Genomic DNA, 26,916 nt, shown 5'->3' on the forward strand with positions numbered 1-26,916 from the left:
GAAAACTTTGGTTCAACCTTTTCAAATTTGAAAACAGTGGTTATCTTTTTAGAGAAGCCAAGTAAAGAAAAATAGTACTCTAAAATATCACTCATTTCTTGCAATAAAAACATTAAGGAAAATACAAGTACTTCACCCTCTTCTATTGCTAAGACCTCCCCTATCACATGTAGCAGCCATGTCAGAAGTCAATAAAATCACAGAGATTCGTATTAGTAAGGGTAGGAACATGAATTGATTGTATTTTGTTTAAGAGATACTAATTTACGGACAACATCACAGAAGTGTTGAATATCATATGCAAGAACTTCTCTAAGCCTTTTTCTAAAAAGAGTTGCAAGTTTTGAATGCTTTAAGATTGTCTAGTATATTGCGTTCCACAAATCAAAACAGTTGAAAATTCATCTTTTGTTTTACCCCACTGTTTACCTTTGTCTAATGGAAATTTTCTATCATCTTCTTCTAAGTAATCATGAAAACCTTGGTCAATAAACTAAACTCAACAAACTGGTGACTGGTATGATTGGTTGTTGCTTAACATGATGCCCGACATCCAGTGTTTACCAAAACAACCACAATCGACCTTGAGTAGGCCAATGCTTGTGTGAATGATCAAGACACAATGGTGATGACCAAAAAAGAAGATATACATGGAAAAATTGACCATCTCTAATTTGATATCAAGCTACTCTAGTACGAGAATTATAAGTTAATGTCAAAGGAAAGGCCTTGTCTAGATAGCATATAAATACAATAGAAGACAATCTTTTATCATATACAACTTATTCTAACAACCTGATAATTAGCAATACAAATAACAAGTAGAAGAAATAAAGTTTAAAATAACCTAGATTGAAGCTTAGAGAAAATATAATGCATTACTTTCCTAAAATTGGTCAACCATTAGATCAATCTTATACAAAAGATCCACCAAGTGATAAAGCACCAACTGTTCAAAAAGTATTTCAAAATTACAGAATATTTATATACGAGCAAACTGTAATTTTCTGATCTGCTCAAGATATTTAGAGGAAAAAAGGACGAAAATGCTGCCTTCAAAATACCACAAGATGAAGCAAAGAAACATAAGGAACCTAATACAGAAACATAACTTATTATCGAACAACAGCTTTCAACAGATAATAAAATTTAATCAAATAGCATTCCCAAAACACAGGGATTCTGATAATGTGGAGTTTTTATCTTGAATAAAATATACTTTTTAAGTTAAATTTTTAAATTATAAAATATAAAAAAAAATTCAAGCAGGCTATATGCTGTTAAATTTTAAATTATAAAATATAAATAAAACTTTCCAGCAAGCTATATGCTATAAACGTGAACTACGATTTGTATAAGAACAATGCTCATGTGTATTTTACACAATGCATGAACAGTCAAAGCGCACCCAAGTAACGGAATAATTACTAAGTCGATCCTAAAAGTTCAGATAGTGCAGCAATACAAATTAAGAAACAAGGAATAAATAAATCTTAGAAATTAATACCGGAGTTCATATTATTATAAATTTCAATGAATAATAAATGTCTTTAAGAAAATGTTTTAAAAGGGATGCTGCATTTCTCTTGATGATACTGTCCTTTCACAGAGCTTAAAATCTTAAGCTCAAGCTACCGTCCAACCAAAAAGGGTTACTCATGTATTTCACGTTCTCTTCTAACATCATTTCCAAAAAGCTCAGTACCTTTCTAGTACACTAGTGTTTCAATGCACTCATTGACGGAAGCTGTTCTTTACGGATAAGAAATACATGTTATGTTACATGCCTAGGTCATGACAGAAAAGCACAAAGCAAAAGAAATGGACTTACAAAAACAATATGTTGATTTTTTCCTTGTCTCATAACATTGTGCAAGCTTAAAACAGAAGAACCGAGCCTCAATATTAGTCTAAATAAGTAATGAGCCTGAGTTTTGGAATTTATATCAGTCATGCTTCCAATGAAAATAATTGATGTGCATGCAAAGTAAGAAAAAATAAAAATCATAGATTCCCTAAAAACCAACTATTTTCTTATAGTAAATTAATAAGATATCTGCTTTAGTTGAGCTGAGTTATAGAGTTTATACCAGACAGTTGTATTGAACTTGAGTAATGTGCTTGCAAAGAAACAAACATTCTACACAGATGCCTGATAAAACATGACAAATATGAATGTAAGGACTCCTGAAATTACAGAATTTATATTGCTGTACAGAGCATTCTAATGCTATTTATTTTCTGCTAGTTAGACATCTTTTTGTATATATGCCTAACAACCCAATTGGCATAACACCTATATGCATGACGTATTTACTACCAGCTTGTTATCCTTGACAATAAACAGGAAAGCAAATACCTGAATTACATTAAAGATAACTGCCAAAGCTCAAGATGAAACACTACTAAAAAATAGGGTGATTAGAATAGACATTAGACTACAGGAATCACTATTAATGTATCCAGAAACAATGACTCTTATTTTTAAGAACTGTTCTGTTAGACGGGAACCCAGAATACACAGATTAAAGTTTAGGCAACATTCCCTCCTGGACAAGCTTAGTAATACCAAATTTACAAACATGAATTAGTAGACCTAATTATTTAACACCACCCACAAGTGATAATCTATGAAGGTAATGAAAAGGTTATATAGTTTGATTGTGCATTAAAACCAAATACAACAGTCATTACAAAGTACAAAAGAGACCAGATGTAGATTAGAATGCAGATCAGTGGCTACCCATGATGACTTAATTCCTTAAGCAATATCTAATCATAACTCAATTTACAACAATTAAGAGGATTGCAGTTCAATTAGATTATACTCTACCTTTTTTTTGTGCCTTAAGCTTGAAAGGGACATTAACTGAAATACGTTGTACACACAACATCCATTGCAAACATCACCTCTTAAGTATGGGAAAAAAACAGATAACTTTTGCAATTAACAAATATGTAAAATGTTAAATAGTTATATAGAAACAAATCATTATAAGCTACTTTGACTCAAGTGAAACTAAACACTTTCAATAATGAAAGAGCCCTATTTAAAAAATAATCTCAGTTCTTCGTTGAATAATCAATTTAATCAAGTCTAGCCACAGCCACAGGAATTGACTTGAGATACAAACAAAGCCCTCAGTATAGTGGTGAAAGAGAGATAATTTTAACAAGCTTGTAGAGGGAACTCTTCCTCAGAGCTAGAGGAGCTAGAAGATAACTATAGTAAATGAACAACTCCAGTTGTGTCTCAGAGAAGTAGCTAACTATACAGATGAAATGGTTAGATTGATTGACCTTGGACCCTTATGGGTATTTTCATAGAGCATTTAAAAAAGCTGACTCAACCATGATCTGAATACAATTTCATACAATCTAAGTTTCTAAACTGCAATTAAAGGGCACATGCCCTCACCTTCTTTAAAAAGGTTTTGGTATCTCACATATGTTATAGACAAAACACATGATTTTAGATTGATTGCAAATGAGAAAATGTGATAATAAAAACATAATTAAAACATAAAAAAGAAAATTACCAAGTCTTAAATGTTACTAGTCTGTCATATAGTAAAACATGGACTTCTTTCAGATGTATTAAATTAATAAATGAACACTTCCCTAAAACTTACCTCAATCAGTGGAGGAGGCTGAATAAGCATTAGCACGACACGACTATGACATGTAACAAGTTTATAGTGCTGGCTGACAAAAAGGTTAATCCAACAGAATATATCTTTAATCTACAGATTTAAAAAAGTCAAGCTTTACAAAGCAGTCAGGTTTCCTAATAAACTTATCTTTGTTGTACAAAAGTTTCCAAGGCCATCAATCTTAGCCACCCAAAAGTAAGTATTTTCAAAGTCATCAACAATCAACTCCCAACTAGTCTTTTAAAATTCTGAGTCTGTTGCAAAAAGGATTGTCTAACCTCAATTATCAATGCCACCAATAGTAAGTAAATCTGAAGGAAGTGAGGCGGGATCAAGTTCCCAACAGTCTTTCAACAGTTCAGGAGTTTCATCACAAATAAGCTTCCGTGCTGGAATCTGATGAGAAACTAAGCACATGTCATCCTTCCCAAGAAATATAATAGCACCACTCCCATTCTCTTGCCGCCTAAATACTGTCTTGTAACCATCAACCTTCTCAAGATACGCCATGCTCAGACCATTTGCCTCATTGTAACTTGTCAGACATATAACAATGTCATAGCATCTCTTGCGCTCCTCTGCATCAATACTTCCCTCGCCATGCAGCGCCCATACTGAGCCTTTCTTGGGGTAAATTTTGTAAAGCTCACGTGCTGCCCGGTCACAATCCACAACATGGGAAAATATATTTACCGAATTCACCGAAGTCTTCCTGGCAACCTTAAATCTCCCACAAGGTATATGAAACCCCATTTTCTCCCTACTAACTATCCTCCCATCCCCACTGATCTGTACATCCAACCAACTTAATCTCACTTCAAAAGGATTCAGTGAAAGAATTTCATCAATCAAGGCATAATTCCTTGGCATTCCATCGTCATCGTCATACACTGCCCACAGCTGACCTTTCTTAAAACTCCTTTCCACTCTATCTTTGTCAAAATCATAAAAATCTGAATCCACCACCGCCATATTTTCCAACTCCCCTTTATCAGAATCCCTATGCCTCGCAGATCTCAACCCCTTCCTCTTCGATAAACCCACACGCTTCTCCTCAATCGCAAGCGTCGCACTCTTCTTCAAAGCCCTCCCCTCTCCAACCTCTAAACCTTCAAAGTTTTTCAATGCCCGCCGCCTCTCCCCCTGGTTGCTTCTCGTCTCAATTCTATCATCCTCCTTTTCCTTTTCTAAACCTTCAAAGTTTTTCAATGCCCGCCGCCTCTCCCCCTGGTTGTTTCTCGTCTCAATTCTATCATCCTCCTTTTCCTTTTCTAAACCTTCAAAGTTTTTCAATGCCCGCCGCCTCTCCCCCTGGCTGGTTCTCGTCTCAATTCTATCATCTTCTTTTTCCTTTTCTTTTTCCTTCAACTTCTTTTCCTGCAACTTCCTCCTCACCTCAGTCTGAAATTCAGCTAATGTCATCATTTCCTCCCCATTTTTAACCCTTTTACTAGGTTTGGACCTCTCCAACACCTCCCCAACTGAACGCATTCTCTTCCTCAATTTCCCTTCCTTCTCATCCCCCACTTCATTATCCACTCTCCCTTCCACACCAATTTTCTCCTTCTTTTTATTTATCTCTTTCAACTTCAACCTCCTACTCCTAACCCTACCTTCCCCATCACCATCCCCATCACTCTGAACCGTTTCCACAGCCTTAAAACTCTTCTCACAACTCGGACACACCAATTCTTGACCCATATACTTTCTCTGGAACTGGTGAAGGAGCCTGCAAGTGGAGCAGGCGGTCCAAAACGTCTCGCTCTCCGCCTTGATCTTCCGTCGGAGCTCGGCGTCGTACTCTCGGCGGCGACTCCGGTCGGAAAGGAGGTGGAAGGCCTCGCCGACGAGCTTGAAGGCCTCCTCCGACGCCACGTTGGGGTTCTTGTCGGGGTGGAGGAGCAGCGCGAGCTTCTTGTACTGTCTCCGAATGACGCTGCTGTTTGCAAAGGGCTCAGCGCCCAGCGCACTATACCAGTCCGGCGCGGCGAGGACAGTGAGCGAAGTAACGGCCTCCGACACGCCGGCGAGGTGCGGGCACAGACGCTGCGCGCGCTTCGCGTATTTGAGAGCGGATTTGGCGTTGTTTGAGGCTTTGAACTTGGACTCCGCCATGGCCTTGAGGCGCAGCGCTTCAGATTCTGGTTCCGAGTCTGTTAGTGGTGGTGCCATTGAAATTGGAATGGGAGAGAACTGAAGTGAAGAGAGAGTGGATGTTGAAGAAAGTTGAGGGTGAGAAGAGTGGGTTTTGGGAAAGTGGACAACATTCTGGGCCAGGCCTGTAAAATAACGGGGCCTTTGTTATTCCAGCCCATTTTCGCAACGCTCGTTATTCCCAACTTTTTTTCAAAAGCAAATTGACGAAATTGTCCTTGACAAAAGTAGGATTGTTATATATCGTCGACACAATATTTCTCAAAATATACAATAGAAATATTCTTGCTTTGAATATAAAATTAACACAATTGAAATATAATTCTATTACTTATTCCAGACAAAATATTCGACAAGTTTTTTTAGTTGTTTATGTCAGATAATATATTCAAAGAAAGCTTGTGTAATAAATTATCATATATATATATATATATATATATATATATATATATATATATATAATATAAATTTATTTTCTTTATAAAAACTAAATCATACGTGAACATTGTATATTTTAATTAATAAAAAAACAAAGGATTCGTTAGTTATTTCATTGTAAGGAAAGATTATCCATTAACTTTTTTCACTATATACGACTATTTCTTGGACAATCAATCATATAATTTTCTACACAAACCTTTTCATTTTGATGTAAAAAAGTTTAATCCTGATATTTTGTTTTTCACATTTTAATTTTATTTTACTTTTTCCGTTCCTTTTATTATTGGGTAGCTCACAAGCTTTCTATGTGCTTAAATAAAATTTAGATGATAAAATTATATATTTTTCAAGTATGACATTGATAATCCGGTTAAGGACTATAATAATAATAATAATTATTAATTAAAAATGGGAATTGTTATGATGTTATTCATTAAGTCCTTCTTTTAGGGGAGATAAATTAGAAAAAAAAATTAACTTGTTTATAATTTAAATTGAGTCTGGAAGTTAAAATGTAAAAGTTTACTTGTTTTGTTTTTTTAAACTTATATATAAACTGATTTTAATTTGTGAAAAATTAATTTATGTTTTCTCTTTTTTTTATTGTAAAAGATTAAATCAAGATGTTCCTTGAAAAGCTGGTAGTTGTAATATAATATTTTAAAAAATATCCTTTATTAAAAAATAGTTATACATAATAAATATTTCTTTTACATTGAATAAATTAAAAATGCAAATTGAAAGATATGATGAATTTTAAAATGTTAAAATATTTTCGTTAAATAACTTGCAAATTATCTAATTTTTATATTACGGAGATAAATATTTTAGAGTAACACATAAATTATATTATATTTGAGATTAGTAATAAATAAATAATTTTAAAACGTAGATTGTGTTTTGGAATTAATTTAAATAACTTATATGGTGATATATTAGTATGTTTATAATTAATCATTTTAAAAAAAATTAAATTTATATAAAAAAGTAAAGTGTTAGATTGATAGGAAAAAAAAAACTTTAAACATATTTAATTAAAAGCTCCTAAATTGTCTTGGAAAAATAATTCCTAAAATAGCTTATGATTTGTATATATAGAAGAGAAATGAAACTTGGTTACAACATCAAAATTAAAAACTTCATGCAACAAATTTGACAATACTTATAAAAGTTTATGAATGACATTGACTTAATAAATGATTTTAACATATATTTAATAGAGAATCAAGTCGTAAAAAAATGTAAACATTAAGAAAAGCTGTAAATTGATTATGTCAGTGTCATTTATTTGATATATTCGCAATGATGAAAAATAAAAAAACAAAAAGTAAAATAAAATAAAAAAGGAAAAAGAGAAACTGTGGGCATAGGGAGTAAATGGAGATTTCACAAACTGTGCAAAATGGGAACGAAAATCTCACTGGACAGCGACACCTTACGACGATCCATGGGTTCCTCTCCGTGAACACCCAAAACCAAACAACACAAACATTAACCTTAACCAAACAAACCCTAATTTTTGATCTGCCCCTAATTCATTCTTCCCTTCTTATCCATTTTGAAATTAATTCTGGATCATTTTTTTTGCTGTATTTCCCAAATAAAATTCTCCTAAAAACCTTCCTGCTATTCACTGAATCCATTTTTCTTCACAATTTTTATTCGAGCATTTGATTGTCGCTTCTTCCGCTTGTTTTTGTTATCCTCGGCAGATCAGCTTTTGCTACTGCTTCTGCTTCTGCTCCAGCTTTGGAGGATCCACAGTCTCTTTCTGAGTGGTAATTTGAAAATTCTCAGCTTGAATTTTATTGAATTGTTCATATTGTTAGCTTTTTGCGATGCATAAATTTCACTTTGTATCCTGGGTTTTATCTTGGTTTTCTGAGCTCTGGATATTGTTGCCTTGTCAATTTTGGTGGAGATTAATGCTGTAGTGTTATCATAGAGTTAAATAGAACTTGCACCATCTTTGGTTTGGAGATAAGATAACGCAGGGCACCATTAGAAGTTGGATTTTGATCTAGCTTTGCATTGATTGGGAGGGAAAAAAGGATTAGTGCCTTGGTTGGTTCTTATTGTTACAATTGATATTGGCGATATAATGATTTTGTAGACTAATTCAATATGAAAATCATGTGATTCAAGTGTTTTATCTAACTTGCTCAACCTTACAGTGATTTGTTTGTAAGTTTTGAAGGAGAATAGTGTCTTTGAGGCTGTCTTGTAATGAAAGTTATGTTTGGTGCAGGATGGTTTAGTGTATACTTTTAAGATACTGATATTAGAGTATGGGCAGCAGTGAGATGGATAAAGCTCCAAAAGAGAAGGAGTCAAAGACGCCACCACCTACATCACAGGTCTAACTTTCTTTATGTTATCTCCATTGATTCTTGATGGTTAGTACATTTGTTGTGACGCCAAAACATTGTTTTTCCAGGAGCAGGCTTCAACCACCGCTACTGGAACAATTAATCCTGATTGGCCTGGATTTCAGGTTTCTAATGAAACACTCTTTGTTGGCATTACTAGCATATAATTTTTATTATTGTCAAGATTGAATTTTGGTTCACCCAGCTCCCTTATTTTCTAGGCATATTCTCCTATACCTCCACACAGTTTCTTGGCATCAAGTCCACAGGCTCACCCTTATATGTGGGGTGTCCAGGTAATTGTCACTTCTATTATAACTCTCTCTTATATTATAAATACCAATCCCGCCTACACGATAATGTTAATGTTTAAATTTGTTTTGTGCTATTGCTTAGTCAAATCTAAAACCTAACTGGACCATACTTAAGCTGTGGCCAAATGGAAAATATTGAAGGTAATTTAGATATTAACTCCCTGTTCTCTTTGAGCTCTTGCTATTATGAAATTTATAAGATTTTAGGCAGGGTAGGTAGATGAGAGGTGATAGGCTAGTGAATAATATAAATTGGTATACAAAATATAAAGCAATATCTTTTATTAGTTCTGATACTAGTTTCATAATTGTAATTGAATATGAAAACAAATCATGAAATACAATGAAGCGTGAAAATTAATCCTAGGATATTTTAAATTATGCCATCGTTCATATAATAATTGTTGGATATCCCTAATCAACTAGAGACTTGGTTAAATTATAATTTATAAGTGAGTGCAAACTTAACTTGCAAGCCAATTTTATGAGATTGAGTTAGGCTTGAAGTTCACTTACTAAGAATGTTATGAGATATTTTCTTGATATTCTAATACTCACTTTCCTCTAGCTAAAGTCTTAAGCCTTTTACAAATGAAACTGTGAAAAGGAAAAAGAAAAAGAAATATGAAGTGGTCTTTGTAATGCTGGAGATGTTGGAGATCAATATATCTGGTAATATAACTTCTCAAGGGGGCTGGAGCAATCCTTAGGTTGAAAAGCTGGTTGGAGAGTCCCATGACCAAAGAAGAGATTTTGTTTGGGTGATCATTACCAGAAAATTTCTGCCTAGGAGTTATATATGGAGAAAAAACTTCAACTTCTATAACATACAGTGTAAAAACTTTGGAGACCTTAAAAATTTGGATACATGACCTGCAGATTGTATTTGGGGCTAGTGTGAATCATGACCAAATCCAATCACCTGAAGAATGGCAGGAAGAACGTCACCATCAATCTATCAATCAGTACAAAGTCACTACTGACATGATCATTAGCTGAAAAAGAAGTCACCAACTGGTAGAAAAGTCAGTGTCACAAAAACAAACATCCAAAAAGAGCCTAACAGCCAAAATCAGAGATAACCACAAAAAGAATGCCAAGAATCAAGTTGAGACAGCTGAAAACAGCTAACTCTTGATGAATGCAGGAAAAGCATCAAATTTGAGTGTCAAACACAACTTATTGGATGCCAGATGGCGCAGTGAGGCATTCACAATGGAAAAATGGTGTAAATATGGGTTTACATTTTTCAATGCACTAAAATAAAGGATGTCAAATATGGGACAGTAACTGCAAAACAAAGACCTCGATCTGGTTGGTAAAGGTGAGACCAGATCTGAAGTGAGAAGAACAGATCACACACCAAGCAAGATGGTGGCTGATGGAAGAAGGGGTATAGATTTTGGAACAGTGAAATATTGGTCATGTGTGAGTGTGAATTGCGCTGACATCATGGCAAGGCTACATCAGTGGCAGGTCATCTGCAGCACATTGGAGGGCTGGCTGCCATTCAAAACCGTGACATGACTGTGAGGGAGAAATGGTTGTTGCAAAACCACATGGTAGAGAATGACAAATGACAGTCGCTGAAAATCAGCATTAGCATTGATGGACTAGGTCATGGAAGATGGTTTTGATGACCATGTTGAAATTATATGGGTTTTATGTGGGGTACGAGGAAGTGTGAGATTTTGGAAGTGAATAATTTGAAAATCATATGGTTTTGATGTAATACTAAATAGAGAGCCTTAATCCCTATTAATTTAAACTAATATTAGATTCCTGATCTTTATTGAACAAGGAAGCAAATCATGAAATATAAAAGATGATCTAAGAAACTCTAAAATACTTTAAGATACAATAATGTTATTATGAGATTTTTTTTGGTTATTCTAATCAACAATAATCAGCAAACAGCATGTGGAAGAACATTAATAAAACTAAATTTACCTAATGACTTGATTGCCGCTTGAAGCTACAAATATATATTCATGTTTGATCCTGATCATATTCATGAATTAGAAGAGTTTTATACATTTCTAATTGTTGGCCTGAAGCGAAATTCCATATTTACCTTTATTTGTGTTGTGGCATATGATGATGGTGGACTGGTTAGTGGTGTGGTGCACAATGGTGGATTTATTAGTAGTCTTTGTTGACTGTTATAGTTATTCGGAAGGAACACAGTTATGGTAGTGGTGATTGGTGGCATGTGAAATTTTTATAGTAACTTGAGACTTGCTTATGGTTAGGACTGTATCTCTTGCGAAATACTTGCTTCTCCAATATGCATTTATTGTGATTGATGGTGCTCCTAATTCATTGCATTTTTAACTACAGTGTAATTATTTTGTTAAAGTTTTGTTGCATCAGGACACTGTATGTTTTAAAAAATGGAAGGCTTGAATGTCCTAATTAGGAGTCAACACAAACCATTTTTGCCTTTGCAAACTAATTCTGAAGATTTTGGTCCTAGATTGTTGAATGGTCTTGTTTACTTATCTTTTTTTGTTCTTCCTAGAGTTTAATATCGTGTCTACTCTACATCTAGTCTATACTTCACTAACAGTATGAAATATCTCATTTAAGTTCTATCTTAATATTTCTTTGGTTCATTAATGAAATTCTTATTTGCAGCAATTTATGCCTCCCTATGGTACTCCACCACATCCATATGTTGCAATGTATCCACCTGGTGGCATTTATGCTCATCCATCCATGCCTCCGGTATTCTTTGTAAAACTTTGTTTTCTTCAAGTTATCATGTTGAATCTTTGGCTGATCAACTACTTTTGCCTCAAATTTATGCAGGGATCCTATCCTTTTAGCCCCTTTGCTATGCCTTCTCCAAATGGCATTGCTGAGGCTTCAGTGAGTTTCCCCTTCTGTATTTTATTCTCATTCTCACCTTTTCTTTTTCTCTGCCTTTTCCCTCTTCTGTGCAAAACTTGTCCTTATCCAATTAAGGAAAAATAATTTATTAGTTTGCATGCAGGGAAACACTCCTGGCAGCATGGAAGCCGATGGTAAGCCTCCTGAGGTGAAGGAAAAATTGCCAATCAAAAGATCAAAAGGAAGTTTGGGTAGTTTGAATATGATCACAGGGAAAAGTAATGAACATGGTAAAACAACGGGGACATCTGCTAATGGAATTCATTCAAAGAGGTAAGATGTGTTGTGTTGATCAATCTTGTTAAATTATGTACCCTATTATTTGAAGCAAAGCAGTCAAAGAAAGGCACACAGTTTACTTCTAAATGTCTTACCTATTTGCCAGATTGCTGATTTAAGATTCTATGGTTCATGAAATAATGCATCCATCCTTTTTGCATGCCATAATATTTTTCTATGATATGTCATCAATCACCATTATTAGTCATTGTTTCTGTAGCTAGGGGGAATAATATAACTCATATTTGGAGGCCTTATTATTTAAATAGAACTCAGGTTAACATATTCAAGAGCAAATTCTTAAATTCAGAACTGGAGGAATGAATATGACTTTGATATGATGTCCATCTATTGTTGGTAACATTTGCTTCCATATCTATCTAGTGTTAAAGGAATGAACATCATTGAAATTTATAAAATCCTTTACTTTTCTTGTATTCTGGATCATTGGAAGTGAAGTTACAAAATTGTTTGACTTTATTCAAATAAAGCAACTCCTTACGGGCTACTTTGGTACATGATTTTGTTTCAGCCCTGCAGAGCCTAGCATTATCTGAACTTGAACTACAATGTTAACATGTAAATGACTTCGGGTTCATGAATTCCATATACTGTTGATTAGGGAATAGAAACAGTAGTCAGTCACTTCCTGAAGTTGATTTTCCATTATCATTTTAATTTTTTAGTTGGTTTATTGCAGTGAAGCATGTCTGTATGCATTATTTTACAATTTTGTGCTTTGCTGTGTATTTAACTTTAAATTACAGAAATTGCATTTAATATTTATTTTATTGTTTTAGAATGCCTGAGAACCCCTACGGAGTTATTTGACATAGATATTTTTTATACATGGTTGTATTTTCCTGTAAATAATTCTTAATATAATATTGGGTTTGACATTGGTTTATTTTTATAATCCTGTTGTGTATGTTACCTTGCCATTTGCATTTGCATACGGGTGACTTACACTGATAAGAAATGTTGGACTTGTAGTGGTGATAGTGCAAGTGAAGGCGAAGGTACTAGTGAAGGAAGTGACGCAAATTCTCAAAATGTAAGTTCAGGGACAGTCCTCACTCTAATGTTTTGCACTATGTTTTCAATGTCCATCCATTAATATTTAGTTGCAGTATTAAAGGAATATACAATAACGACCAAAAATGTATTTAACTAGGTTTGGTTGGTTAATTGGACTGTATTTGATTGACTTTATTAAAGATCAAATTCTCGGGGATATTATTCATCATGGGATTCCTCTGAACAATTTCCTCTAATGTCCTCCTTGGTCTTTGCCTCTTTTCATAGGACTAAAAACAATGATCTACTCTTTTCACCAATGCTTCCGGTGATCATCTTTATGTGTTCAAACTTCCTTGACATAATATTTTTGTAATCTGTTTGCCGATTGATACCTCATCGATATTTTCTCATATGTACTCGTTTTGTATGTTGTCCTCTCTAGCATGTTCACACATCTACCTAAAGTTTTAAGGAGGATAAATGTAAAACTAGTGAAAAGAACATATCACTGAATAGAATACTATAGCTCTTTCCATACTGCCTAAATATAATCCCCATCCAATTGCTGTCCTGACAAACTTTTATTCTATTATTCTGAATACGAACTGTAATTTCCATAATACAGTTGATGTTGTGAGGGCAAAGACAATGAAAGACTTACGGAATTATTTGTTATTGGATTTATGGAATATAAGTGGTGAAAGTTTTCAGAAAATCAAGAGAGCTTATGTATTTTATTAAAAGCTTGTTACTAAAGTTTGTTTAAACTACAAGGGGATAAAACTTGAGTGGCTAGAATGAGGGGAATCAATTTGTATTTACATAAAAAGGTGCACACTCAAAGCTATTTATTTTCAGAGGGTTGATCTTGGAAAGATCATATTATCGAGTGACTTGATAAGTGTTGTGGAATGCTTTATGAAGGCATGTATTGTAGGGTAACTAAAAGTATGAGAAGTAACTCATGGAGGTGAGGTGGGACTAAGGATTTTACTTATATGTGCTTATAGCAGAGACAAATTATCCTTAAATGCAGGTATTTTGCCAATGATGTCAAAAGCGTGAGTATGCTCACAAATTTGCATGATCCTGTGAGTATGGGACACCCAAGCAACCCGGAAAACACACAAGGTGGAATAGGGAAGTTTTGCATTGTATTGATCCTGAAAGCGTTTGTGCAGCCTTGGGATTTGTTACCCAACTCATGTAGTTGGGATCTTTGGGTCAGGTTTGTAAAGATCCAACTTAAAAAATAAAAAATGATGACCCTTTTCGCCTATGAATCTCAATTGCAAATCAGAACCAAACTTCTTGTGTGACACTGCTATACTCAGATTGTGGTCATCATCAACTCTGCATCACTGTCACTGGCCATCACAACGCTACCATTGTTGTCTTTGGTCATCACAGTGTGTTGTTGCCGGCCATTGCAAGGCTTGTGTCGAAGTTGCCAGCCATCTCAGCACTCCCATTGCTATTTCTGACGCTCTCATCTCCATCAAATAGGCTTGTATTGCTATTGTCATTATGGCTGCCATTATCATCTGACTCTGCAGACAGGGACAGTATGCGTCACTATTCACTGTTGTTGGCTGTTCAGTGTTTTTCTTCTCAGTGATCTTATTTTAGTAAAATGTAACAGCTTAACACAATCATCCTTCTTTACTTAGGCTCGGATTGAATATGAGATTATAAGTGGAGTTGGAGTGCGGAGACCAAGGATACTGGAGGATATTATTAAAGGGATTAAGGTTATTGTTATAAAACAAAAAAAGTATTTAGTTTTTTGCTGTAAAACAGCATAAGCCATGAAGTATTAAGGGATGTTAAATTTTACTTTTTGATGTCTATGTCAGATAAACTATATACATATAAATGTCAACCATGTTATGTCAGATAAACTATATACATATAAATGTCAACCATGTTTAGACATCGGAGATTGGGTGTGGGTTGCATAGCTCATGCTGCTTCTGCTTGTGGGGGCACAATTGACTATTTTCTGAAAGATACCCTAAATAAATTCTGTGTTAGTTATTATGATTGGTATATTAGTATTTATTCTGTTTTTTTTTTTTTTTTTTCATAGGACTCTCAATTGAAATCAGGGGGCAGGCAGGATTCTTTTGAAGGTTTGCCGAGCTTACTTTCTTATGTTTCAATATATATAGTTTATGACTTTGTAATGTATGGCCTTATGTTGACCTCTAATGTTTGTGCGCTGAAATGTATCTTTTCTATTGAATTATAGATGAACCATCTCAAAATGGCACTTCAGCATATACTCCTCAAAATGGGGGCCTAAGTGCACCTCCTACTGTGGTCAATCAAACTCTGCCTATCATACCTATCTCTGCAGGTGGTGCTCCTGGAGCTGTTCCTGGTCCCACAACAAACTTAAATATAGGAATGGATTATTGGGGTACACCAGCTTCTTCCAACATTCCTGCACTTGCTAGAAAGGTTCCATCTACTGCAGTTGCTGGATCACGGGATAATGTTCAATCACAACTCTGGCTACAGGTTACTTTTGACTAAGACTGATGATATGATGTTTGTTAACTTGATAACATATTAACTTATGTCCTAATTGGAATGTTCATGACACTTATTCTCTGGCTACGAGATTTGCGGAGAATCTGATAGCTTTTAGTGTATTCTGGACGTTTGTAGGCTCAACTACAATGTGAAAATGATCACTATTTATTTACAGCGTAGTAGTCAATTGTGTGTAATTGCGTTGCAATTACAGGGTGGTGGAGTGGAGCAGCCCCTTGCTGCTCCCAAGTCACTCGTCACAAACCACATGGATGTCATGGCTGTTGGGGCTGTTGCTGTGCCATTCACAGGGTAAATCATACAAATTGCAGCCCTCACCACTGCTCCTTTGTTTGCCCTCTCAACTCGCAAGGCTCTGCGGCTTTGCCGTTGTTGGACATGGGCTGTTGCTGACCTTTGCCATTGTTAGGCACTGTGGCCTTTGCTGTTGCTGTCAGCCTGTGACCTTTCACTACTCTGCATTCTCTTGCTTGTTTGAGGCTGCTCTAGCTAATAGCAGCTAATGGGTTGGGTCAATATTAGATTTTCAGTGTTTTTTAATGTCTTGTCTGTTTTGAATGGTTGGGCCCGAGTCCAACTGCTTTTTTCCTTTGTTTTTGTATGTAAAATGTCACATAATTATAATAAACTGAATAATAATAATAATAATAATAGTAATAAGTGTAATTGTATTGAAAATAAAGTATAATATATAATATAAGAAAACTAAATAATAATAATAATAAATATAATAGTATTATGAAATATGAAAAACTATTTAAAGCATAATGTATAAGGTAATAAACTAAATTATAATAATAAACCTAATAAAAAATTATGTGTGATATAATAAATTAAATAACTATAGTGATGAAAGCTAGATAAAACATAATATGCAATATAATAAATTAGATAATAATAATAAAAAGATTCTAAATAATATAGTAACAAGTTAAAATAATATAAAATTAAATATATTTTTATATAATACAAGTTATATAGATGCGAAAGTAAAAAGAAAAGTTATGTATGTGTGTGCGTGTGTGTGTATTATATATGTGTATTAAAAACAGGAATTCAGAAAAGTAAGCATAATAGTGGTCTTCCTAAAAATTGTTTTCTTCCAACCACTACATAGTTGTGTTTTTGGGGACACCTAGTAAAATTCTTTCTTTTAGTCATTATGTTTTTGTCAATGTGGCATTTATTAAAATCATGTTTCTTTTGTATTGTAATAGTTACTTGTTAATTCCTAGCAAAGCCAAATTACTGATTGTTTTGGATTACTTAATCTGCTTCTGCGGACGACTGATTCTGTTTTATGACTGTTTTGGATTACTTGTTTGCTTAGCTGAATACTTCAGTAAGGCAATTTATTAACATGTAGGGGGTGTTATTAGTGCTTATTCTTTAAATCCTTTGCTAAATCTTTTTGTTTTTAATATGTTGGTTTAAGAAATTGGGTTCAAGAAGTCAGGTAGCAAGGATATGCACTACTGTCTGTTTAAGGTTATAATGGTTCTTTTGATCATTTAGAGAAGATATAGACCTTTTCATTAGGAGATTTTTACTTTGGTTTTACCTTACTATGGTTTGTAATCTGTTTTGGTCGGTAATAAAGAATGATTGAAAACATTCCTTTTGGGATTTCCAGTGTCTGAGATCTCTTCTCAAACCAATCTTTCACTCAGCAGAAAGCCGATAGTGTTGTCTTGCTATCGCTTTATGATCCAACCTCTACCAATCTGTTAGAATTCCAAGTTATCGCCACGAATGTTAAAGGGCCTCACTAAAAAAATCCGCCCATTTCCTTACCTAATATTAAACATGATTAGGTTGCACCTTCTTAACTTGTAAAAAAGGGTACTGAAAAATCAGGTAGAAGGCTGCCCCTTGGTGTGTTTTCTTGGGGCTCAGAAGTATGGGAATTTGTGTCCAACTGTGAATTTATGTTTGACATTTAGTGTTGGCAGCAATCCCATACGGGGGCATAGAGCCACTGCATTTTAACAAATGAACATAGTTATATTGATTTTTTCCCAATGTTGTTCAAAATGCGAGTAAAGTCACGTACTCATGATCCTGCGAGTATAAGGATGTTATGAGCTGCGAGGAGCTGATAAAAAAGGAAATAACAAGTTTATGAGGATCAGGGGAGGTGTGGATCGTTTTTTTTTATCGACAAATGTTAGTTGTTTATTTTGTTAGTGGGAGGAGTTGAATCTAATAGCATGATTGCAAGGTTGCTTGTCAATTTGTTGGATCATGTGCTGCGTTGATCCTTTCCCATTTTTCAGCTAGTGTTTGACAGCCTATTTATTGGCTACCAGCCTGAAAACAAAGCCCAACTCGTCCCTTTTGTTCTACTAGGGTTTCCACCCATTTGGAAATTAGAAACGAAACAAAGGAGACAGCTGATGACGGTGAGTGTACCTCCAATGCTGATGCTACCATTGCTGTCGAACAACCATCACTGTCGTCATTGACAAGCAGCAAAGCACCAACGCAGCCCCATCATAACTAGTTTCACTGTTGTGAGCACGGCACTCATGATCACATTTATTGGTGCTGCTTTCATAGTCATTGCTGCTCACTCTAAAGCATCTATGAATTTCTTAGTTTTTCTGAGTAATTTTATGAATTGTGAACCTATTTTTAGTTGTGTTATTGGATCTTACTAGTTATGACTTTGAGTTATTTTTATTGTCTGAGACCTGATTTTCAACTTTTATTGTTGCTTATTAGTTTCTTCAATTCTTTTCTGTTACCTTTCAGGATGAAAGAGAGCTTAAAAGGCAAAGGCGAAAGCAGTCTAACAGGGAATCTGCTCGCAGATCCAGGTTGCGTAAGCAGGTAATAGAAAGTACCCTTTAGTGATTTCTCTGGTTGATTGATCATAACATATCTTAACTCCTGTGTGAGTTTTGTCTAAAGGCCGAGTGTGATGAGTTAGCTCAGCGTGCTGAGGCTTTGAAGGAAGAAAATGCTTCTCTCAGGTCAGAAGTAAGTCGAATCAGGAGTGATTATGAGCAACTACTCTCCGAGAACACTGCTCTCAAGGTAGTGCCAGTACCATGTTCTGTATGACACCAATTTACCTATCCTGCAAAGAATAGGTTCACAGTGATAAAATTACATATTTGAAAGTTATTCAGCGAAAAACATAGATATAACTAAACCTCTGTATCACTCTCCTAGAATCCTTTTACATGTGAAGATTGACAATGCTTTTTGATCTACAGGAAAGACTTGGGGAACTACCTGCGAAAGATGATCATCAAAGGTCTGGGAGGAATGATGAACATGTGGGTAATGACGCTCAACAGAATGGGCAGACAGAGGGTGTGCAGGGTGGTCACTAGCACCTACCAACCACTGCATGCCACCTTTCAGGGAGATAATCTAACTTAATAGCAAGAGCAAGATCTTGTTTCTGATAGCTTGTAGTTCAAATTGTATTAAAGCTGACCATTTATAGTGTTAAGATATGTTTAATGTTATATGATCCTTCATTCCTAATTTCCCTTCATTTTTACTCATTCAAAAACCTGGATTGTATGTAGTGTGTGAATTCTGTCATACCTTATCTTTAGCTTAAAAGTTAGTGTTCCCATGAAGCAATATAGTTAATGAACGTGAGTTTGCCCATTATATGATCTCCTGTACAAGTAATTTATGGGGAAAATAAAGAAAAGAGAAAATCTCTGAATTCTGTTTCATGACAAGCTTGCTATCCAGTTGAAACGTTGCCTTTTAGATTGTTTTGCAGTACATGCTTACTGAAACTGCTTTTGTTTGGACGAATTAAGAAACCTTAAACTCCGCAGCATGAGCAAGTCAAAATGTTCAAACAATTGATGTCATACAGCAGTGCAGAAGGGGATGTGTCTCTGAAGATGTAAGGTCTCTCATGTTACAAGAGTTATGCCATTATTCGTATTGCCCCCAAAAAAAGTGTTTGTTTGATTTAACATTAATCTTATTAAAGAAACTACTCAAGGTAATTTAGTTTGGATACTCTAGTTGAGGTTAAGTTGCAATTACTTATAGAAAGTAAATGTAGATGGTGACGTTCCCTGTAAAAGGCCGTGGTAAATGGGGTTCCACGTAGAAAGATGGTGACGTTTTAAAAAAGTAGACAATGATATTTTAATTCACTTTTTTTGACTTACTTTTAATCTACTATTTTAATCATCATTAGATTATCACATCACTTAAAAGAATCAAAATAGATGATTTAATGGTAATTAAAGGAGTGAGTTAAAAGTGGGTAAAAAAATATGGACTAAACTATTTTTATCCTAAACAAGTTAATTTTCATTAGAAAAATAAAATTCAACACTAGATGTGTAAGTATGTAGATTGCAATTTTTTATTATAATTGGAAGACTAAAAATATATTTAATATTAAAATCAATTACCATGTTAATACTTTGTGGGGTTAATGTAATCAATTTAATGTTATATGGCAACTCATCATATAATGTGATATTAACTGTAGTTGTAGTTTTTGGAAGACCCATTAGCATATATTGAATCCTAAATTGCTAAAGTCACATATTAACTATACCTAGAAGACATAATTGGTGTAGTTGTAAGGTAAGACATTAGATTTGTGATACCAAAAAGCTAAAAGTTCAATTAAGCCATTTTTTTATAATTTAGTCCTTGTAGTACATATTTTTCGATTTGGGTCTTACACGGGATTTATCGAGGAGTGTAGTGGCATCCGATAAAAGGTCACAAAACTTGGTTAACAAATCTTGTAAAGATAGGAACATGAAATTAGACTCTACAAACCAGTAATGGTTTATTGGTGGTTAATGCCACAAATAGTTTTTCTACTGTGAAAAAATACGTGTACATTGTGAACACAAGAACAATCATAGCTTGTATGATTTATTTCACAGAATTCTTCATTTTTAGATTATACAAATATTGAACTTCATTTGTATGATAACACTTAATAATCGCTCAAATATGAAACTTTGATTACTTTTACACTCAACTTTGAATATAATAGTCTTATCCATCAAAATTTCAAACTTCTTTGAAAAAATGGCCGAAAGTAATGTTCTAAATCTAGAAGCATTATTGAAGTCATTCAATATTTAATAATTAAATATATATACAAAAGTTAAAAAAAGAATAAAAATTGTTTTTAATCCCGTGATTCAAATATGTACCTAGGATTTCTCGAGGAGTGTAGTGGCATCCATGTGAAAAAACACAAAGTTAGTTAACAAATCTTCTGAAAAAAGTACATGAAATTAGATTATACAGTTCTATAGTGTTTATTAGTCCTACATGTGAAATATTAAATTTTCTAACAACATAGGTTGCAGTGGAATGAAGAGGGAAATGTTACGAAAATTACTATTTTCAATTAATTTAAAAAAATTAAGCAAGCTATCAAAAACTAATAAAAATTACTTTTTTTGTTAAGGAGAAAATGAAAAGAAAATTATTCGTTTAGTTAAAACCTTTTAGTTAAAGTTATTCTTTAATCACTAAAAGTTTTAATATGACTTTTCTAATTTTTACTCATTCTCTCGGTCAATATTTTAATGTTGTTTAACCTTTATGTTTGTTACTTTTTCTCTCTCTTATTTTTTATTCATAATTTATTCCATTTCTTGCCTATGCTAAGGTTGTAAGTAGAGTGTCAACTAAAAATATTCATACTTTAGGAGTCAAGTCAATGTAAAATATGTAAAGTAGCAAAAGCAATACAACAACAAACATGTTCCTCCGAGGCGTGCATTAGAATAGAATTTCCAAGGAGACTCTCACTAAGGTAGTTTCAATTATTAAGAGTCCATAAGAACAATTTTTTCAACTCGTGTCTTTATTTTCTAATATTAAAGATGATGGGTTTAATTTAATAATTATAATAAAATGTCTAAAAAAATTTAGGACGATTGTCATTGGAGTAACTATGTCTTCATACTTTTATTTCAAACTACAAAAATAATCAAAATAAAAATAACAATTAACTCAATCATTTTTATAACATATAAATATAAAATCATATAATAAAATGTGTTCGATAAAAAACTGTTACAAAATTTGATCTTCCTTTATTAGTATTCCACCAATTTTGAACAGATTCTACTTTATCAAAAGTGAAAGAACAGGACGCCATACCTTTAACAACCCTTTTATACTCAAATCCACTAACAGCCTTCAATCTTATTATATTTTAGTAACATTTATCTTTTATTATTATTATTATTTTAATAATTGTTTACAATTGGGTAGTTGTAAACAACTTCAAAGAATAAATAATAAAAACTTTATTATAATTAAATGATGTAAACTGTAAACCCTCTTTTCTTTTCCAGTTTCATGTAATGGGCCTGGCCCTTCGTAGGCCCAAGGCCAGCCCACTAGGGGACCCCCTATACCCCCCTCTGCTACTCATTCAGTGCTTCTTGTCTCCTTTTCAGAAGCAAAGCTCCTCCTTGTCTCCCCCTACGAAGCTAAGTTCTGCTAGGGCACACCAGTCACACATCTCTGAGCTAGGAAACTCCCTCTTTTTCCAGGTAAGTTGAGCTCTAGAGCTCCTGATCCGTTCCTTCTCCTCTTTAATCGGTTTAAAACACATGGACCAAGTTAGAGTTAAGACTCTTAACTTCGTTTTGTCCGCTTTTTCCAGTTTAAGCTCGCGGTCTTAGTTCTTAGAGCTGCTGTGCTACAGAGTTAGGGCTTGCTTGCTTGTGGTACTCAAACAAGAGGTAAGGGAAGCTAGTTTTAACCGTTCAAAGTGGTTTTCGAGTGTCTTTTGGTCGTTGCCTGTTGTATGCGTGTAAAATGTGTTTTTGTTGGATTATATGGAGTTGCATGTGTGTTTGGGGGCGGATCTGAGTGGTTTCCGCCACTGCAGGTGGGTGGACAGTGGTGAGCTCTGCGATTCTCGCCCAAGCGAGCTCGTCTCGCCTAGGCGAGAGTTGCAGGACGTTCACCCTGGTTCTCCCTCGAGCACTCGCCCAGGCGAGATGCTGCACTTTTGGGCGACAGGTCAACTCGCTCAGGCGAGACAGCGTCGCCTGAGCGAGAAATCGTGAAATCATTTAAGGCTCCACGTGGTAGGCTCGCCTAAGCGAGAGCCAGTCGCCTGAGCGAGACAACTTCTCTCGCCTGGGCGACTGCTCCTAGCTTGAGCGAGGCTGCGACGGCGGAGGGCTCCAATTCTGTTTTCTCTCGTTGTTTGATGGATGAAGTTGTGATTTATTTAATTACCCCCTTCGCTTCAAATCTTAAAGCATGTGAATATATGTATATACATGGTTGCTTGAATCTTATGAACTAAAAGTTGGTATGTTGGCATGAATAATACATGAATTTTGTTTGTTTGTTTGGTTGGTTGAGAACTTGCATGAGAATTTAATGGATGGCCAAAAAGAGGTGGGAATTGCATGAGAAATATGATTATGATGGTGTGTTTGGCGTAATTCCATGAGTCGCCGTGGGGAGGCTCCATGGTGGCGTGTGATAGGCGTAATTCCATGAGTCTCGTGGGGAGACTTTATGGTGGCGTGTAGTGTATATATTAGGATAAGGATTCAAGTAAGGATCGCATCCCGAAACTCTAAAGGGTCAGTGAGTCTCAAGTAGAGCAAACTGACCCAAGTGGTGAGAGTAGCGGGAGGCCCTAGTCTTTGGCAGGATAATGGCCTTAGACGCTTAAAGGCTAACCTTGTGAGTGGTAGGGTGAAACCCATTGGCAATGGCTCTGCAGAGCAGTAGAGGCCACCACAAGTGCAGGCGTCCGATGAATCCGATCTTAATATATGTATCCGGATAATTGAGTCTTAGTGTCTTGCTTGTTTGCCATAACATGATCCATGTGCCTCTGTGTTGTATGTCTGGGAATGTTTATGCATTTATTTCTTTATACCATGATAAGTATTATATTACACTAGCTTACCCTTGCATGTTTGTGTGTGTTCCTGTTATGTTTTTCTCTTTTGCGATGATCACCTTCTGGTGGGAGTAGATGAGAGGGAGGCCCGAGATGGATCCGGGAGACGCAGCAGTGCAGCTTAGATCTCCGTGTCTGGACGCCTTAGGAGTAGTTTCATGGCCATGTGGCCTTTTGTATTAGTTGCCTTGAGGGCAACTCTTTTACAAGACCGTTGAACTCTTTTAAATTTCTTTTGCTTAGGACTATGTAGCATGCCTAAGTTTCCTTTTGAGTAAATTCCGGATGACTGTACCAGTTACCATTCTCTATCGTTTTGTTCATCTGAGTGCTTCTCTTTATTATAACTGTGTGATATTTTATTTAGTAGTTTAATATTATTAAAATGGGATGTCACACTTTTATGGTATCAGAGCCTTCGTTCCTAAGTGTCTGTGGGTTATGCGTTTGCTTAGCTTTCGTTGTGTCTTTCCTGTCATGTTTAGATGAGTTTCCAGTCTAACCCAGTTTTTAATGGTGCTTTCTGTGTGTCCAGTGATATGGCACCCCCTCGTGTAGCTCCTCCTCAACCTTCTCAGGGCGATGGGCAAGATCTGGCTAGGGCGATCGAGGCTATGGCTGCAGCCTTGACGCAACAGAGCAATGCTATGATGCAACAGCATGAGGCGGCGATGCAGCGCCAGGAAGCCTCTCTAGAGCAGCAGCACTTCATGATGCAGCAGATGGAAGCTGCTAGGCAGGCTGCAGAGGATGCTCAGAGGCAGCATGTGGATGCTCTCCGTCAGTTAGGGGGGGATGCTGCTGGTGCACCCGTGTACGGTCCTCATCCCCGACCTCCACCCCCTGAATGGAGTTTGGAAGACTTCCTGAAGCACCAACCTGCCAAGTTTGATGGCAAGCAGAGTCCTGACCAGGCGGACCAGTGGATGAAGGACATGGAGCGCATCTTCGATGCCAAGAGGTGTCCGGATGAGAGCAGGCTTGCTTTCACCGTCTACATGCTCACTGGGGAGGCTGAGCATTGGTGGGCCAGCATGAAGCTGGTGATGGAAGAGAAGCATGAGGATATCACCTGGAGAGCCTTCAAGAAGAGGTTCTTGTCCGAGTACTTCCCTGATAGCGTGAGATACGCTAAGGAGGTTGAGTTCCTCCAGCTGACGCAGGGGAACAAGTCAGTGGCAGAGTATGCCGAGCAGTTCAAGCACCTTGGACGCTTCTACACCATGCCACTAGATGAGGAGTGGCGTTGCAGGAAGTTTGAGAATGGTCTCAGAGGAGACATCCGCCTGATGGTAGCTCCACTGTCCATCAAGGACTTTGCGGCCTTAGTGGAAAAGGCCAGGGTCATGGAACGCATGAAGGTGGAAGTGGAGGCTCAGCAGCAACCACAACAGAGAGTTAGCGGACCATCTGGGTCCAGGCCACGAGTCGAAGAGAAGAGGAAGCCATATGCTAGACCCCATCCACAGCCACAGAGATCTGGAGGTTTCTCTTCCCCGCCCGGCAGGATACAGTGTTACCATTGCGGAGGACCGCATGCGAAGAACTTCTGCCCACAGCTTCCAGGTTTCCGCAGATGCAACCTATGTGGTAGAGTAGGCCACTTTGGCAGGGATTGTCCTTCGAGGAGAGGGGCCGTAGCACGACCCTCACCACAGACTCCGAGTCAGAATTCAGGTCAGGCTCAGCAGAGAGGAGGAGGCAGCAGGCCTCAGGCTACAGGCAGAGTTTTTGCGATGACTGGGTCAGAGGCAGCAGGTTCAGGTAACCTAGTTATCGGTTGTTGTGTGATATCTGGAAAATCATGTTGCGTGCTTTTTGATTCTGGAGCGACACACTCATTTGTGTCAGAGTCTTGTGTGCGGGAGTTGGGTCTGCCGGTGTGTGAGCTACAGTTTGATCTAGTGGTATCGACTCCGGCATCTGGGTTGGTTAGAACTTCCTCTGTGTGTGCTAGATGTCCAGTTGAGGTAGAGGGGCGCATATACAAAGTCAATCTTATATGCCTCCCTCTGCAAGGGTTAGATGTGATCTTGGGAATGGATTGGCTCTCTGCCAATCACGTTCTCATCGACTGCCGGGAGAAGAAGTTGTTGTTCTCAAACTCAGAGGAGCCTGAGTTGTTGTCTTCTAATGAGGTTATGAAGGAAATCCGGGACGGTGCACAGTGCTTTATGGTCTTTGCCAGGATAGAGGTTGAGAAAGAGGAGAGGATAACAGTAATACCAGTGGTCAGGGAATTCGAGGATGTGTTCCCTGAAGAGGTACCGGGTTTGCCCCCGAGGAGAGAAGTTGAGTTCTCCATAGACTTGGTACCAGGAGCCGGTCCTGTATCGATAGCTCCTTACCGCATGGCGCCAGCAGAGTTGGTAGAGTTGAAGAAGCAGATAGAGGAATTGCTTGAGAAACAGTTTATACGGCCGAGTGCTTCGCCGTGGGGAGCGCCTGTTTTGCTTGTAAAGAAGAAGGACGGTGGCTCCAGGTTGTGTGTGGACTATAGACAGCTGAACAAACTGACTATCAAGAACAAGTACCCCTTGCCGAGAATAGATGATTTGATGGATCAGCTTCATGGGGCATCTGTGTTCTCCAAGATTGATCTACGGTCGGGTTATCATCAGATTCTGGTGAGGGCAGAAGATGTTGAGAAGACTGCTTTTAGATCCAGATATGGGCACTATGAGTATGTGGTTATGCCATTTGGTGTGACCAATGCTCCAGCTTTGTTCATGGATTATATGAACCGGATCTTCCGTCCGTTTTTAGATAAGTTTGTCGTGGTCTTCATAGACGACATTCTCATCTACTCCAGGACGCATGAGGAACATGCCGAGCATCTGAGGATAGTGCTTGGCATTTTGAGGGAGAAGCAACTGTTTGCCAAGTTAGCCAAGTGCGACTTCTGGATGAGAGAGGTGCAGTTCTTGGGGCACGTGATATCAGCTCAGGGAATAGCTGTGGATCCAGCTAAAGTAGAGGCAGTGATACAGTGGGAGTGTCCCAAGTCAGTGACTGAGATTCGAAGTTTCGTGGGTTTAGCTGGCTACTACAGGAGATTTATAGAGGGATTCTCTAAGATAGTAGCACCCCTGACACAGCTAACCAGGAAAGACCAACCGTTTGCATGGACTGATAGATGTGAAGAGAGCTTCAGAGAGCTTAAGCAGAGGTTGACGAGCGCTCCAGTTCTGATAATTCCGGATGTGAGTAAACCCTTTGAGGTTTACTGTGATGCCTCTCATCAGGGACTTGGATGTGTCTTGATGCAAGAAAGGAAGGTGGTGGCTTACGCTTCAAGGCAGTTGAAGGTTCATGAGAAGAACTACCCTACT

General features: G+C 36.7%; 2 protein-coding genes across 2 annotated transcripts; one reads left to right on the forward strand and one right to left on the reverse strand.

The window, feature by feature from the left end:
- Positions 1-3,515: 3,515 nt before the first annotated feature.
- Positions 3,516-6,004, reverse strand: LOC114174049 (J protein JJJ2). Its single transcript, XM_028058791.1, has one exon. It carries the CDS (start codon positions 5,823-5,825, stop codon positions 3,933-3,935), a length of 1,893 nt encoding a protein of 630 aa, XP_027914592.1. The 5' UTR covers positions 5,826-6,004; the 3' UTR covers positions 3,516-3,932.
- Positions 6,005-7,643: 1,639 nt separating this feature from the next.
- On the forward strand, positions 7,644-19,354 carry LOC114173918 (bZIP transcription factor 16). Its single transcript, XM_028058594.1, has 13 exons — positions 7,644-8,026; positions 8,497-8,605; positions 8,686-8,742; positions 8,839-8,913; positions 11,569-11,658; positions 11,743-11,802; positions 11,927-12,096; positions 13,096-13,156; positions 15,212-15,254; positions 15,374-15,645; positions 18,436-18,513; positions 18,595-18,720; positions 18,903-19,354. The coding sequence occupies exons 2-13, from the start codon at positions 8,537-8,539 to the stop codon at positions 19,020-19,022; spliced, it is 1,221 nt and encodes a 406-aa protein (XP_027914395.1). The 5' UTR covers positions 7,644-8,026; positions 8,497-8,536; the 3' UTR covers positions 19,023-19,354.
- The last annotated feature ends 7,562 nt before the right edge of the window (positions 19,355-26,916 follow it).

The sequence above is a fragment of the Vigna unguiculata genome, chromosome 2 (genome assembly GCF_004118075.2).
Source record: "Vigna unguiculata cultivar IT97K-499-35 chromosome 2, ASM411807v1, whole genome shotgun sequence".
NCBI classification, from domain to species: Eukaryota; Viridiplantae; Streptophyta; class Magnoliopsida; order Fabales; family Fabaceae; genus Vigna; species Vigna unguiculata.